The 17,483-nt window shown below is 36.5% G+C and overlaps 2 protein-coding genes across 2 annotated transcripts in view; both read right to left on the bottom strand.

The window, feature by feature from the left end:
• Positions 1-5,085: 5,085 nt before the first annotated feature.
• On the bottom strand, positions 5,086-10,661 carry LOC142347992 (putative peptidyl-tRNA hydrolase PTRHD1). Its single transcript, XM_075399157.1, has 2 exons — positions 10,434-10,661; positions 5,086-5,483 (listed from the first exon to the last, which is right to left on the bottom strand). Exons 1-2 carry the CDS (start codon positions 10,624-10,626, stop codon positions 5,194-5,196), a joined length of 483 nt encoding a protein of 160 aa, XP_075255272.1. The 5' UTR covers positions 10,627-10,661; the 3' UTR covers positions 5,086-5,193.
• Positions 10,662-10,715: 54 nt separating this feature from the next.
• Positions 10,716-17,483, bottom strand: part of LOC142347873 (uncharacterized) — a 31,607-nt gene continuing 24,839 nt past the window's right edge. The window contains exons 5-7 of the mRNA XM_075399018.1: positions 13,035-13,152; positions 12,005-12,168; positions 10,716-10,940 (exon numbers count right to left, since the gene is read on the bottom strand). Coding sequence (XP_075255133.1) covers positions 10,795-10,940; positions 12,005-12,168; positions 13,035-13,152 — 428 coding nt within the window. The 3' untranslated portion in view covers positions 10,716-10,794. The remainder of the gene's footprint in view (positions 10,941-12,004; positions 12,169-13,034; positions 13,153-17,483) is intronic.

Genomic DNA, 17,483 nt, shown 5'->3' with positions numbered 1-17,483 from the left:
AAATGCCAACCAACGATAACCAACCAACGTCGGACGGAACAATTGCACTCTAACAACAATGGCGGGGGCTCGGTTCTGTTATTGTAGTCTACTTCAGTCCGAAGGGGTTCAAACCATTTTCGGCGTACTTTTCAGTTGACATTTAGTGATAAACTGCCACCAAACGAGCAAACTTCCGCGAAACAATGATTACTTTAAATTCGAGATCCATTAAAATGTATAACCAAGATGTCATATGAAACCAATAAGGTTCAAAATCCTTCGAATTAAAATTTAAATACGGCTACGATTCGCTTTGGCCTTTCTTAACTTAAATTGCTACTATGTATAAAACATAACCGGCTAAACGTTGAAAGAATTGCTCTCGAGCGATTAGTGGGGGGGGGGGGGTGGGGGAGTCTAAATGGGACTAAGGAAATCAATAGTGGGCTTCAAATAACCACATTGGAGGTTAACATATACCACTATTGAGATTTAAAGTGAAAAATGGCACCAGTTTCGGCGCACTTTTCAGTTGACTTTTAGTATTAAATTGCCGCCAATTGAATTCTGCTGCTTCTCAAAATTAATATTCAATATTAAAACTCAAGACTCTATTACTCAGGAATTAGGGCATCTAAGTTTGGCACTACTTAGATGCACATTATTGACCTTTAATTAGTAAATGTTCATAAAAAATAAAGTTTCATAAGTGGGTTCAGAAGTCATTTTTTTTAATGAGGTAAGTCACGCAATTCGCCTAAAAGCGAAATGACGTCACGAACACAAATTTTAACTGCAAAGCAGTAGAAGTAACTGAAAACATTGAAAAAGTCGAAAGAAGCCAGGGTTAGACGAAACAAAAATCTGTTAGACGAAGTAAAAAAATAGGAGCACAATAATAGCCACCTACCTGGAACTGCTGATGCAGCTATAAAAAATTACAAAAAAAGGCCAAAATCCAAAAAAAATCACTAATATTTTTTACACAGGTCGTGTCAAAGTCGTGAAAAGTGTTCGATATGAATAAAAACTATTAAAAAGATTCAGAGATGAACCATTTAGGAGCACAGAGATCAGTCATTATTGAGATTAACTTCGAAACAAAATAAACAAATAAAAAAAACGAAAACAAGTCATTACAAAGTCATTAATAACTGCAGTTTTTAGTTCTAAAACTAGATAACATCAAAATTGCCTAAAAAAGATCTAATAGCAGGACCCTTTCTGAATACCAGTTCAAAGAATTGAACAAACTGAAAACAACATCATCAGCCTCCTTAGAAGAACAGCCTCCGATAACAAACAAATCATAAACAAATAACACAAAAGTAAACAAAACACAACAAAAATCTAGAAACAAATTAGGTTCATTTCCCCTTTCATAGAAATAGGGTTATCAAATTTATTAAGCTCAACAACGTCAATCTCGAAAGACCTTTACACAATGGGAGTTTAGACAACAAATGCCATCTTTGAAAACCACAGAGACAAAGTAAAAGGACAAAATACAACACATGGCAAAAAAGATTTTACAATGTCATTGAAAATAAATGGGATCAAAAGTCATTGAAATATGTAACTAAAACTTGAAATCTTTATCATCTATCGCGCTTTTCATTAGTAGGAAGCAAATATGAATTTTAATGAATACAAATGCGGGACCACGTAGCAAAAGCAGCAACAAATAAAAGCAACAACCAAAAATTTTTAAAAAATAAATGGTATCAAAACAAACATAGCCGGCAGATTGCCGGAATAGCTGCGAAAGAATAGACCTGCGTGCCATATAATAGAGATAGAAACAGATACAGATCTAAATTGAAAAAAAAATCGACGCCGCTCAAAAAGCTAGGTAAAAAACATTCAGCGATAAATTGGTAAAGCTTGTTAAAATTCATTCCACAGAAGCCTCTTATTAGGGACCTTTACTGGACATATGAGTTCCTTTGACCTTAAACAAATTCAAATTAAACTTAAGTTTTAAAGTGCAAAAGTCATTTTATTGAGTGAGGTAAGTCACATATGATCAAAATCTAATCACGCAAATAACCTAAAAACTTTCGGTAAAGCGAGTGAGAAATAACGTCACGCGCGCAAATGCCGTTAGTGAGAGGAAGAAGTCATTCAGAAAATTTGACTTTTTCTTTGTGAACAAAGAAAAAGTTTTGGAACAATTTGGCTTTGCTGTGTGAACAAATGTAAAACGAAAAAAGAGCGTCAGACGACGAAACAAAAAACATAGCAGGACAAGTCCTGACGCACAATTCAAAGAATTTTCATTGACTAAACATAAAACTAGACCTAGAACGGACTATGAATGGATTGGAAAAACCATTTAGAAAAAAATCTGATCCAAAAAATCGAAAAAACAGTAAAAATCAAAGTGAAATTGCCGCATTGTGAACAAAAAACCACTACCGATAAAGCGAATTTTTGTTCAAACACCGTATTCTCACTCTACTTTAAAATTAGAGCGATAAAATTTCACGCCGCAAAACCACTCGCTTTTTCGCTCCATTTCCTGTTTCGGCGTGACCAAAATCACTGCTCCAATTTGACTTCAAAAATCATGAAAATGTGTGAACAGATCTTAAAAAAAAAGACAGCGCCCCAAAACAATTCAAATTCTTTGAATTGTAAAAAACCAAGAGCACCGCAATATAGCTACGCTCAGCTTACAGCTTCGCAGCTATAATAAAATTATTTTTTACTCGTATACCAATTATTTTCGAATAGTATTTGAATTTTTCTAGCTCTTCTTCATTTTACAGATAATTAATCCAACAATATAGATGAGCAGGGTCGGAACATTATGTCCACATTACCGTGCCTCTATTTAACACTTCTTGGAATTAAAACAATTACCCTGCGATCAACGGTTAAGGATCTTCTCTTCGATTCCCTGGCACTTATAATTCACCGCAGATTCAGTACTAACCTATTCCCTCCCGTGTTTCCACCACTTCCCATCATAATTGGGTCCGTTGCGGTGGGTGCGAAAGCACTGAATATGGAGTCAGTAAACACGCCACCGATTCCTGTATTCATAGTTGTAATTCCATTGTTAGTCGTTGACACCGCCTGGTACATCCCGTGGATATCCCCGCCTCCCCCTTGAAGGTGCGGGTGGGGGTTGTGCTGGTTACCACCATTTCCATTTCCGTTATTCTGGGGGTCAAAGTATGATGGAGTAAAGATCGGTGGACCGCCGTACGACATTTCAACCAGTTGATTTGATTGATTTCAATGTAGAAATTTTACTGCTTAGCAGACTAAATAAAGGGTATATCAACAAACTGCTTTCTTGAAAGAAATTAAACTACTTGAAGCATCATTTAAATCTGAAATACATGATTATCTAATCGTTCAAATGCCAACCAACGATAACCAACCAACGTCGGACGGAACAATTGCACTCGAACAACAATGGCGGGGGCTCGGTTCTGTTATTGTAGTCTACTTCAGTCCGAAGGGGTTCAAACCATTTTCGGCGTACTTTTCAGTTGACATTTAGTGATAAACTGCCACCAAACGAGCAAACTTCCGCGAAACAATGATTACTTTAAATTCGAGATCCTTTAAAACGTATAACCAAGATGTCATATGAAAACCAATAAGGTTCAAAATCCTTCGAATTAAAATTTAAATACGGCTACGATTCGCTTTGGCCTTTCTTAACTTAAATGTGCTACTATGTATAAAACATAACCGGCTAAACGTTGAAAGAATTGCTCTCGAGCGATTAGTGGGGGGGGGGGTGGGGGGTCTAAATGGGACTAAGGAAATCATTAGTGGGCTTCAAATAACCACATTGGAGGTTAACATATACCACTATTAAGATTTGAAGTAAAAATGGCACCAGTTTCGGCACTTTTCATTTGACTTTTAGTATTAAATTGCCGCCGATTGAATTCAGCTGCTTGAAATTGTGATTGCGAGAGAATTTTAGATAACGCGAAACGCAAAAAGTCGAGGGCGTAAAATTCACTCGAACGAAAAGTCAAAATTTTCAAGCGAAAATTTTGCATAAAAAACATAGCCCGTAGAATACCGGAAACGACCGACTCGACTCGTCGTGCATTATAATCTCAAACCTAACCTTACCGAAATCAGAACATCAAAATAGACAAAAGAAAAAAGAAGTGGGGGTGGGTAGTGCTGGGGTAGTTGGGGGGGGGGGGGGGGTAGGTGGGGGTAGCTAGGTGAAGGGAGGGGGTAGGTGGGGGGTAAGTTGGGGGGCTGCGGGGGCGGTGGGGGGGGGGGTGCGGAGGCGGGGGGGGGTACGTAGGTGGTGGGGGGAGGGGTTTGTGCGGTGTAGTTTAGATAATTAGGGGTGACTTATATAGAAACGAAAAAAATCTCAAAAATGACCTCTTCACCTTGAACATTACCAGCAGTTCCTAATTACTATACATTACAAACGAAGCTACTGTTAAAGTCCAATGTTCGAAAACAGAAGTCAACAATCAAAAACGGAGGTAAATGCTCGAACAGGAAGAAGTCAAAATTCAAGTCATGAACAAACTTGCTTTCTGCTAAAAAAAAAGTGGTGGGGTAGGTAGGTGGTGTTGGGGGGTGTAGGTAGGTGGGGTGGGGGTAGCTACGTTGCGGTGGGGGGGAGGTATGTAGTACGTGGGGTGGGGGGGTAGGTAGGTAGGTAGGTACGTGGGGGGTAGGTAGTTAATCAAATTTTCTCAAATTGACCTCTTCACCTTGAATTACAGACTGTTACCAATTGCTATACATTACAAACTAAGCTATTGTTAAAGTCCAATGTTTGAAAACATAAGTCAACAATTAAAACGGAGGTAAAACCTCGGATAGAAAGAAGTCAAAATTCAAGTCATGAACAAACTTGCTTTCTGCTTAAAAAATCCTGTAGAATATCAATACTCCTCTTCGAGTCGTAAAAACCTGTAGAATCCGAATACTCCTCTTCGAGTCGTAAAAACCTGTAGAATCTCAATACTCCTCTTCGAGTCGTAAAAATATACACACGTTTACAATAATTGCTATGAAATTTGTTCAAGAGCAATTAAACAAATGCGTTAAGGGTCAACTAATTGTCTGCAAACCTAAACGATTTCGCGTTGAGTGTAGATATAAACTTTGAAAGTTTTATTGATACAAAACCAAGCCCACCAAAAGACTGTCTCGGTGTAATGGCAAGTCCTCGTATATCCAATATTTCATTGTAAACCAAATTAAGAATCATCTGAACAATTTGAAATCTTTCACATATTCAAACACTTCCTCTTTCCTCATTGGCCTTATTGCCAAACAGGTGGCATAATTCTCAGGCTGTTCGATCCACAACTTGTGATCAATCTCCTTCTCCTTCAGTAACTCAGACAAGGAAGTCAAGTCAGATAAAAGTTCACATTTGAGCACAACTTTGTGCATGTTATCCAGGTCTTCAAGGTACGTTTGGGTGTCTGTGTGTGAATATGTCAGGTGAATGATGGCTGTTGATGCATGGCATGCTTGTGCAACCAAGGCTCCTGTTATCGAAGAGGGAACTAATTGATCAGCTAACAATTAGTCAACTATGATTTTTCGTTATTGACCCGAAACGTTATGCACACCGTTACAAACATAACACAAAACATTATATTTGGGTGCTGTAAATGAAAACATAGCCGGCAAATTTCCGCGTCGACCCGCTTGACGCAGAACGGATTTGATACAGAACACAAAGACAAAAAGTGACAGAATTCAATTCTAAAAGCAAAAAAGTTTTGAATTTGGTTAGCAATTCCGCTTTAATGAAACTTCATAACCTAACCCACTATGACCGGGCTTTATCAGTTTATCCCGTTTCCTTTGATTTTGCTCGTTTGACCATGACCGTATTCACCACATTGCGTAATTCAAGGAGTGAAAGAATTCAGAATCCATTCAGTTAAAACTGCGTGAAAGTCAGGAGTAAAACGTGAACGCCGTGACTCATGTAAAATGAGAAAAAAGAAAGCAAATTAAAAAACACAGCAGGACAAGTCCTGAATTACAGTCCAAAGAACTGAATTGACTAATAACCTGACAACAAACATTTTATAGATCCATCAAACTAAGACAGTCAACAAAGACCTCAACAAAGAATTTTTTCCGGGATTAAGTGTTTTAGAATCTAAGACATCACAAAGAATCTAAACATCACACTATGAAAAGATAGACTCTACGCAACCTCAAAATGAGAATGAAATACGACATCCCGGTGGGAATCAAGGACACACAAACAAAAAAAGGAGAGAAAAATGAAGAAATTGGATAAAATCAAATATCTTGTCCGTGGCATTGGAGTAAAAGAACCTATATGCCAAAATCCTTTAACGCAGCATATGGCAAAATCTTTAGAAGTCTTAAAATACCTTTAAAAGACTTAAAAAGCGCACAAATGTAAAAAAACGAAGATAAAATGAAAAAGTTTGTATATAAGAGGTAATCAGAGACAAAATCAGAGAAGCAAAACAGCAAACACAACTAAAACATAGCTGTCAGATTGCCAGAAAATAGCCCCAACAGCTTTGAGGATATGCAGTCTAAAAACAGTAACAGAAACACGCCAAAAAAAAACATTTTTTTGAAGGCTGAGATGTTCTATTTTGATTAAGAATCTGTATAAATTACAGCTACTTCTATTAGCTGCTCTTAAATAACCTTCTATTAGAATGACACACACTCACCTGAGCTTACCTCCCTGACGTAAAAAAATAAAAGTCAAATTCAGAGTAAGGAAGTCATTCAAGAGTGAGGTAAGTCACGTGTGACCAAAAACTAAATCACGCGAATGAACAAAAAAATTAGCTCCACTAAGAGTGAAAATTAACGTTACGCACGCCATTCAGTTGAAATGGCATGAACGAATGGACAAAAAGCAGATTTGAAGTGATTGCGACCTCATATGGTCGTAACAAAAATCCTGACAACGAAATAAAAAAAACAGCAGGACAAGTCCTGACATACAATTCGAAGAATTCTCATTGACTAAATTTAAAACAAACTAGAAGTAGAATGGACAAAGATTGGCTTAGGAAAAAACCTTGACAAAATCAGTTAAAAAAACAAAAAACGGTAAAAAAAACAATTTCAAAAAGCCGCATGTGAACAAAAAAAGCACTAGAGAGAAAGCAAAATTTTCTACAAACACCATTTTCGCACTCTACTTTAAAATTAGAGCGCAAAAGAAGTTCAATGATAGCCTCAGCTATCGCTTTGCGACTATTAATTAAAAATGAATTAAATTTCTTGTGTCATCATCTTCAGAGCTAGAATTGTGATGGTCAGATTTACGCAAAAACGCAGCACCAAGCTCATGAAAGGTTTTATTGACTACTTGAGCGCAGAACAAAATTTTAATGGCGAAACATTACACAAACTGAAAAAAAAAACGAAATTCATCGGAAATAACTTCAAAACTGTTTATTTCTCTCTAGTATCTATTCAGTAAACCATCTGCTAGCTCTTAAAAAGATTCATTTGCTCCAAAAGGTTGAAAACTCAAAAATGACAAAAATTTTCAAAAAAACGGCCTGCAACAACTAAAAACTTACGAATACCTCGGGATTGATACAGAGAAAGAAAAACATAGCTAGCAGATTGCCAGAAAATAGCCACAACAGCTTTGTAGATCTGCAGCCAAAAAGATTAAAGACAGACTGAAAAAATTAGTCTTTTCATTAAGATTTTGAAATTTTGATTAGGAATCTTTATAACTTATCGCTGCTTCTAATAACTGCTCTTAAATAAACTTCAATTAGCATGATATACACTCACTTGACCTTATTTCTTTGAATTATAGTAAAAAAAGTCAATTTTAGAGTAAGGAAGTCATTTTTGAGAGTGAGGTAAGTCACGTGTGACCAAAAAATCAATCATGCGAAAAAACAAAAAACTCGACCGACTTGGAGTGAAAAATAACCTCACGCACGCACTCCAGTTGAAATTGCATGAACTAATGAACAAGACGCAGATCTGAAGTGATTGTGACGTCGTATGGTCGTAACAAAAATTGTGACGACGAAATAAAAAACATAGCAGGACAAGTCCTGGCGTACAAATCGAATAAATTTTAATTTACAAAACAAAAAACTAGACTTAGAACCAACTATGAGGAATTGGGAAAAAAATTTCTAAAAAAATCATCATAAAATTCAGAAAAAACGAGGAATCAATATCAAAATGCCGCATGTGAACAAAAAACCACAAGCGACAAGTGGAAATTTGGTCCAAACAAAAAAAAACTAGGCCTAGATTGAACTATGAATTGATTGAGAAAACCATCTGAAGAAAATCCGGTCCAAAAAATCGAAAAAAAAACAGTTAAAATCAAAGCGAAATTGCCGCATGTGGACAAAAAACATACTCGGCAGATTGCCGGAAAATAGCCGCCGTTGATTCCCATAACTCAATTGGGATTGAAAGAAAAGAAAATATCAACAAAAATTGATTTTTGTATAAAAACATTTTTAAGTGCGAATTATTTTAATGCCATTTCGTAAGTGAACATACTCCTGTCTCTCAGTGAGAGGCTATAGGGTCTAGTATTAATACCAATAAGCATTGTAGATAGTAACTAAAACTTATGAGAACAAAGTTCAAGTACCGGTCATCTAAAAATGGGCTTTATGGGGTTTATCCCGTTTCTATTTCTCACTTTGATTTTTTATACTGATTTTCTTCATTTTGAATTGCTTTGCTGAGCAGCTGCTGTTTAAAAGGACTTTGAGCAGAATAACAGAAGAGTGAAACTAGCCTAGAGAAGTCAAAAAGATTTCACACATTCACGCAAAATTTCGAAAAAGCTGCAAAATGGGTAAAGCGAAAAAAGGTTCGACGAAGTAAAAAAATAGGAGCGCTATAATAGCAGGCTGAGAAGATCAGGGCGGCTATTAATCACTAGCGAGAAGTCGAATTTTCTCACTCTACTTTAAAATTAGAGCAAAAAAATTCACGCCGCAAAACCACTCGCTTTTTCGCTCCACTTGCTGTTTCGGCGTGACCAAAATCACTACTCCAATTTGACTTCAAAAATCACGAAAATGTGTGAACAGATCTTAAAAAAGACTTTTTGAATTGTAAAAACCAAGAGAAGCCCAATAATAGCCTCAGCTATCGTTTCGCGGCTATTAAAAAAATATGTCTTGCAAAAGACTTTTATCAACTATGACAAATTCTTTTGGGGACGCAATCTCAAGATAGCTAAATAAAAAAGTTAAAAGATGATTTGCCGCAAAAAACTTGACTTAATGTCCCACGATGCTAGCGTATAATTACCAAAACATAGCCGGCAGATTGCCGGAAAATAGCCGCGATAGACGCTCGTGGCCTTCCTTGAAACACCTAAAGAAATAAGATAGACAGATCGATCACCAGTCCTTAAATAGACCACTAAACTTTTCGGGTTAGCTCCGGACTGTCAATTTTTTGACACATACGTTCTCTAAGGAAAACGCCCTTAAAGAGCTATTTCAAAATTGATATTCGAAATCAAAAACTGAAGACTAATAATCACAAATTAGGGCATATAAGATTGGCACTACTTAGATGCACACTATTAACTAGTAAATCTTCATAAAAACTTAAAGTTCCATAAGTTAGTTCAGAAGTCATTTTTTTGAGTGAGGTAAGTCACGCAATTGACCTAAAAGCAGAAACGACGTCACGTACACAAATTTTAACTGCAAAGCAACAGAAGTCACTGAAGTCAATTCCAAGAAGTCAATTCCAAGAAGTCAGGTCGTAAGAATCATCGATGGAGACGAATTAAAAAACATAGCAGGACAAGTCCTGACGTACAATTCAAAGAATTTTCATTGACTAAACAGAAAACTAGACCTAGAACGGACTATGAATGGATTGGAAAAACCATTTAGAAAAAAATCCGATCCAAAAAATCGAAAAAACAGTAAAAATCAAAGTGAAATTGCCGCATGTGAACAAAAAACCACTACCGATAAAGCGAATTTTTGTTCAAACACCGTATTCTCACTCTACTTTAAAATTAGAGCGAAAAAATTTCACGCCGCAAAACCACTCGCTTTTTCGCTCCATTTCCTGTTTCGGCGTGACCAAAATCACTACTCCAATTTGACTTCAAAAATCATGAAAATGTGTGAACAGATCTTAAAAAAAAGACAGCGCCCCAATACAATTCAAATTCTTTGAATTGTAAAAAACCACGATGTCCCCAATAATAGCCGCTATCGCTTCGCGGCTATTAAACATGAAAACCAAAATCTTGAAATTTGACTTTTCAATGGTAGAAATATGTTACAAACTCCAAGAAAAAATCGGTTTTGGCAGGACTAAAAAATATCATTAAGGTTTTCTCATTTTGTTCATTATTCTTTTCAAGGGACATGACTCAACAGGTTCTGGCGCTGTACAATTTATACAGCGTTTGAAAATTCAAATATAATCTAGGCTAATTTTGGTCAGGTACTTTCGACGACGTTTCATATCAATTAATTCCCCTTTGGACCATTTAAGGTCACTTCTGATCACCAAATACTGCACCAGGCCACCTCCGCCACTCATATCTCCGATAGCACAGTCAGACGAAAATTTAGGAACCAAGCAGCGAAATAGTGGATAGCACAATTTTACGTTCAAATTGCTGAGTAATCGAAGTCTATAACATATCATTAATCTGAAAAAAATCCAAAAGATGTACCCAAAATTTTAATACATTTCATAAAATAAACATCAAACAATTATCTCTCCGTTAAATGGCATCAGAACAATCAGTTTTAAATTTGAAGAAAACCCACATTCGAAAATCAAATTGACAAAAAACTTCAATTTTGCCCATTCTCAAAAGCGTTTGTTTTGATCACTGTCAATTTGTAACAGACATAAGTAGGCAGGTCCAAAGTTCCTCTTGAAATCGGGGTAAATATAGAGACCATGTGACCCCTTCTTCACGTTCATTCTTTCACTCAACAAGTCGGCAAAGCAACCTAAGCAAAGTCAGATCCCATGATCAATATCAAACGCTACATTTTTCGGTATCCTACAATAAATTGGGCTATTGGAGCTAGCGTGGTAGCCCATATTTTGGAATTTTCCAAAAATTTAACTTTGAGATCCATATTATCGCCATAGTACTCTGAACCCATTGGAATTTGACTTTGGATTAGTACACTTCAGAGGACAGGAAGTCCCGGTAATGTGCGTTCGCATATAATGTTTCGACCCCGCTCATCCACATTTTTGACATACGTAGTTGTGCTTACCAAATGAGGAAGAGATCGGACATTTACAAAAACCACGTACTGTTCAAAAATAATTGTCTATGAACAAGAATCGCAGTAGAAGCAAGCTAGACAGTTCGAAAACGGTCGCATCATGCAGCGAAAGAATTTGCTTTATATTACTTTAAAACACTCTCGTGCACATTTTAAAATGCCGAAAGTCTGCAGTGCCAGAAGTCAAAATGCCAGAAGTTGCTACTTAGCCAGAAGTTTAATTTCGTTGACTTTTGTCATTTTAAAACGTGCGCGTTTCGTGTTTTAAGCATGGTTAAGTGACTCTGCATAAGTCACTTCGAAATTCTGACTTAATATCTCGAACCCCTTCGCGGTTCACGATAAACGCCAGAAGTTCTCAGTGACTTCAAGCAGAGTCACTTAACCATTACTTCAATTATGTCCGACGAAAACACGGTGGAACAGGCCATCGAGCAAATTACCGAAAAAATACAGTAGGAAGTAAGAGTGCTTCGACAACAAAGTAAGGTTACCAATGAAAAGGTTAGAGACTTGGAAATTTTTGCCGGTGAACTTGTAGATATACTCCGCAAAATAGAAGTGTATACTCGAAAAAAAGATAGTGTGCGAATCACTCTCTACTGTAAATACGAACTATGGCTAATCAACATACTGCTAAGAGATAGAGATTTTAAAAAAAATGCTGCTGCCAGTTAACTGGTAGCAGCGTTTTTAAAATCTCTTTGGGGGGGCACTATATGCTCAACTGCTTTTTTTTCTGCCAACAGCACTACTAAAGTTCAAGGTATACTAACTAATATCTTTAATATTGCATCTAGGCACATGGGTTGATCTAGTAGCATTGTAAGACTGGATGGTTTTGTGGACTGTTGTATCTGCATGTGAGGGACAGAGAGATCTCAACAAGTACACGATAGAAGCACCACTCGAAGCCCCTTCTACTGCCAGGCTCAATATCCTACAAAAACGAAAAGGAAACATAACCAACTAACGTCGGGAAAATTGCTCTCAAACGACCAGCGAGCGGTTGGGTTCGTCAGTAGCTAGCTAAGGTTTAGTGAGGGTAGCTTAGCTTAATTGAAGGGGTGTGAGGTGAACGCAGCAGGATGGGGGTGCACAGCACCGGGAAATGTGGGGGCGGGTGGGGTGAAGTGGGGGGATCAATTTCTAAGAACCGCCCTTCACACCATAAGTACAAGTCTCCAGAACAGTTTCAGTGAATCACATGCTTGGAGACTCGTGAGCTGAAAGGCTCTAAGAGAACGTAATGCCCGCTGGGTGCTACCTGGTTATCCCCTTTTTGGGGACGAAAAGCCAAATGGGTCAGATGAAAAATCGGTCAAGCGAAAAATCGCATAAAAAAGACCGACATGACTACTATAATTGCTACAAACTTCGTTTGAGAGCAAGTAACAAACGTCGTTTGAGATTAATTACTCAACAACCGCGAACACGCTAACGACCCTTATGTTTTCACAAGGTTTTTTTGACAAATAATTTCTTTTGTAATGAAAAGTATAAGTAATATTCTTTAGAAGCTAGAATGGAAAAAAAAACGCGATACCGGTCTTTAATCGACTTTAGTTCTTTTCTTCGTGATACCGCGATAAATTTATTGACAAATTTTTGATAAATTTCATAGCCCAGACATCTTCTTAGTTCAATGGCTTTAGTCAGCTAGCAAACTAAACGAACTGAAATCGAATATAGACGGACAAGCAGCCAAAAGATTTTATCAGCAGATTCGTCAAAGCTCTAAATGTTAGAGGATCTGTAATAATTTCTGAAAGCGAAAATGATCAATTCAAATTGCGTGTCACTTACTCACTCTGTCGTTCTGCGAGTGTGTCGATCCCAAACGCGTTGGAACTATGGAACGGATTTCTGCTCGAGGTGTCGCTCAACAGAGTCCGATCATCAATACACGGCACCGAAACTACGACTGAAAATACACAACAGACTACTGTTGGTCGAATAGCGCTTCTTTCACGTCGAGAGCTACAAACCTTTTCTAAAGTTTTTTTTCCTCAAAACCCTATATAAAATTCGCAAAAGGTTCTTCGGAAAACGTTTCAGAACACTAGCAGAATAAAGTAGAGTGCATTTGACAACCTGGCGGCTTAAAGGGGACAACAAATAATAAAATGTGAAAGGTGAAAACTTTAAACCTAATTGTGGCACTTTAAATCTTTTTTATTGTGTCTTATGTAGAAGAAACAAAGGAGCATTTCAAAAAAGAGATAAGCAGACTAGAAACCAGTCAAAACCAAAAAACTGTTTTTTTTTAAAAAAAAGGTTCTTAGGAAAGCAAAAATATTAGCTACTAGAGCAAACCAAGAACTGGTTTCTGTTTTGTTTTTGTTATTCAGAAAGTCTTCAACCCCCATTGTCACGCCCCTATTTCGTGTATCATAGTTACGTGATGATTTCCCTTTAAATATCCATGAATAGTGCTATAATTAAGTTCATATTCAGATAGATGTCAAGGCCATATCTAGCCAGTATTTCCATCGAGGCCTGTAACCTCTTATTTGTTTATGTTTACTAAAAACAACCGCAGATTGATAGTTTACTGATAAACATATTAAGTACCTGAAAGCCTCAATATTTACCTTTTTGAATTCCCTGCCGATGAATTCGCATATTTGGTAAATAACTTCGTGAGAAACTATGTACTTGGTGAAGTAATTATTCTGATAAGGTAGATGCCAATACGGAAATTGTATATGTACTTAAAAACATCAAGAGACTTATAAAAGCCGGAAATTGCCCAACTTGTAGACCAAAAAACATTTGCGAAGAACCAATACAATTAGAGGTACAGCCCTGCGGAACCCACAATCACCAAAACACCGGAGAACCAGCCTGACATTCAGTTGATAATAAAACTCGACAATAATCTTGAAACTTCTTATTTCTATCTCTGAAACTTTGTTATAATTTCTGTTAAAATAACTAAAGATTGAACTGGAAAATTAAGTTATAACAGGCTTCAGTAAAGTTAAAAATACACCAAGAAAACGACTCAAATACAAAGCAAATAGTGAATATATCACGCATTCGAACCGCTCAATAAAAGGCTATTACTAGCTAACTTTATTCAAAATATATCTGCTAAAAATCGCACTATGAAACATCCATAATAAGACCTTGTAAAATGCCAATTATTCAAGTTAATTACACAAAAATAATAACCTCACTAACACCACGAGTAACACGCTTAAAGTCAGTGCGTAACATGGTGACAAGAGTTATTAACTGTTTCACAGTTTAACGAAGCAAAATTCCTATTAATTTTTTGATAAATTTCGTCATTTCTTCTTCCATTTGATTCTTTTCTTTATTTCCTTCATTTCATTACTTCAAGAACCTTCAGTCAGCATCCAGCACATTTTTCTCGATCAGGACAATAATGCAGGAACGAGTAACAAAGGAAAGAATGGGTGGAAACTGCGTTTATGTAAAAGTGCTTGAGTGGACAATAACGGTAACAAACTGAACCACAGCCGCCACAACGGACAAAACCAGCACAGGATATTTACAAACAAGGATATTGTAAATAAATTTGTAAAATTACTTTCTGGTGCTTTATTTATGTCAATTTATAAAGAATATTCTCCCACTATTAATAATTGTCGTGCTTCCTCCAATTGTGTTGAACATATTGAAGGAAATAATTTTAACTACACGCAAAACAGTAAGATAACGCAAGCTCAGATAGTAACCGCTTTTTCCCTTTCAATACATAAGTCTATTCTAATTTATGTGTTAGATAATAACGATAAATGTGTTGTAATTTATTGGATAGCAAAAAGCATAAATCAAAAAGTGCGCAAATTTGGCCTTATTTGAAACAAATTTCAATCAGACAGTGATATTAACCTTGATAACATTATCACCGACTACCAGATAACCTCAGAGTAAACTAAATTACTGAAACCACAGTTTGAACATTAATTAAAAGAGGGCAAACTAAACTTATTTATCAGCTCCGGAGGTTAATGAATCAAACAGTGACTTCGGTCATTATGCTGTTGCCTATCTGAATGCAGCTTCTACAAGGCCTGTAGGGCCGTGGTCCCCATGAACTTCCCTAAACTAAGTGACACTCTTTAATGGTGAGACTTCGACGGCCCTTACGGCTTCAGCGTTAACAGTCAGACGATTCGACCGGAGCTTTAGGCATATGTTCATAGGCCGCTAATCTTTATTCTTTTTCAAACAAATGGTTTCAGTAGTTTCTTTTTCTGACTTCTTGTGCTACTCATTAACTAATTAGGACAGCAATTTTTCACTTCATTTATCTGTGCTTACCAATTAATCTCTTCATTAAGTAAAGTTAAGTTAGGTGAGCTATTTAAAACTTAAGAACGAAATAAGACTGATTGAACAATAAGAATATTATCTAAACGGGTAAAAAGCAAAATGGCACACGCGCAGATCAACATCACACCTTCCTCTGTATCAGAAACGGACAATTTTAAAGAGTTTGAACAATTAATAACGGGAGCAATCGGAGTTGCAGGAATTGCAGCAGCGCAACAATCGAATTTTCTGCAGTTACACTTAAAAAGAGATGCTCTAAGATGTTTCCTAACTTTACCAGAGGCTACCAGATTAGTTTTTGCAGACAGTAAAACAGCTCTAAGAAATAGATTCACATAAGATGACATTAGAGAGATCAGAATAATAAAGTTAGAGAACCAAAAAATCAATCCAAAAAGGATAGTGAAAAATTTCTTAGTAAAGTTAAGAACAGAGGCTAATAAAGCATATCCAGCACCTGGAGTAGTAGGACCGCCAGCAGGAGTAGGTGAACCCGAATCCCGTGGATCTCCAAGAAAGACAGCATCAAGATATTCTGCCCTTCAAATGCCAGAAAAAATGAACAAATAAAGCGCGTTTTCATTAAGTCTATGCCAAATTGGCTTAAGCCTAAACTGTTAGAAAGACCAGGCACGTACACAAGAGATTAGTTATGTACCTTAGCCAGCCAACAGAATGCAATAAGGGAAATGTGTAACAGAAGAGTATTTTGATGACGGATTTAATGAAATAACCGAATCAAACACAGAAAAAAAGTTGAAAGCAAAAACTGTTATCTCAAATAATCAAATAATCAAAATAAACAAAGAACTTAACAGAAACTAGAGCAGAAAGCAGCACCTAAAAATGCATCAGAACAAGGCCCAGTGAACATTTTTACACCACATTACCCTCAACAAGTTTACAGACAAAGTTATAAACCAAATTACCGCCAACAATACTAAAATTATCAGCCAAATTACCGTCAATATCAGCCAAATTATCGTCAATTTCAGTCAAACTATCGGCCCCATCAACAGTATTCCCCCGTTCTATTAATTATCAAGAGTTTGGACCACAATTCAACGCTCCTAGACCGTTTTATCATAATGAACAGCCACAAACTTGGAATTATTGGAAAGAACCTTCAGATAGCCCCCCATTTGTTCATCCAGCTTATGTTAATAGATTTATTTATATCGGTTCGTTCCCAACCAAAAAACCCCCACAATTCTTCTTCGACAGAGACCGATATGGTATTCAAAAAGCAAGTTTAGTTATGCAGGAACACTTCACCAAATAGAGGTATGAACTACCCAATTAATCGACAAAAAAACTAATACAGCCACCCAATCTTAAAAACAAATAAAAAATGTAGAAAGCCACAAAGTTTAGTTAATTATTATAACGAAAGCACGTCTAGTCATAGTTTAGATAAAGTAATAGAGCCAATTTATAACGAAAATTCAAAAAAAAAGCGTAGAAAACGCAAAAAAATAGTAACAAAGTTGAATAAATCTGTGCAATTAACAACACAAGTACCTCAGCCCGCACCAAAGCCAGTAACACATGTTCAACAATTATTTAGCATTGTCCTAAACTTAATGAAGAATTAGATAGACCCGTAATAATTGCTACGGCAGCATTTGCAAACGTGATACGCCGTGAGTTTTACAAGGAACTTATGAACACTAACATTAATTCAAAAACAGAAAAAGAAAAACTTGATCTAGATAAGGTTAAAATGGCAAACGGAAATATAGTTAAAATTGATCAAGCAATTAAGGTTACAATTAAATTGGGCACACAAATAATCATTGAAGATTTCCTTGTTTTAATTGTCACAAGTCCTGTAATATTAGGCAATCCATTCTTTGTTAAACATAAAGTTAGCATCTGCCCAGGACAAAACTACATTAAAATCCCAAATCCAACTCTACAAATAAACAAAATTAAGTCAGAAAAGCA

This window comes from Convolutriloba macropyga, chromosome 10 (genome assembly GCF_964194025.1).
Source record: "Convolutriloba macropyga chromosome 10, txConMacr16.3, whole genome shotgun sequence".
Lineage (NCBI taxonomy): Eukaryota > Metazoa > Xenacoelomorpha > Acoela > Convolutidae > Convolutriloba > Convolutriloba macropyga.
Note: the sequence above shows the minus strand (reverse complement) of the source record. Positions and strands in the feature narration are given on the sequence as shown.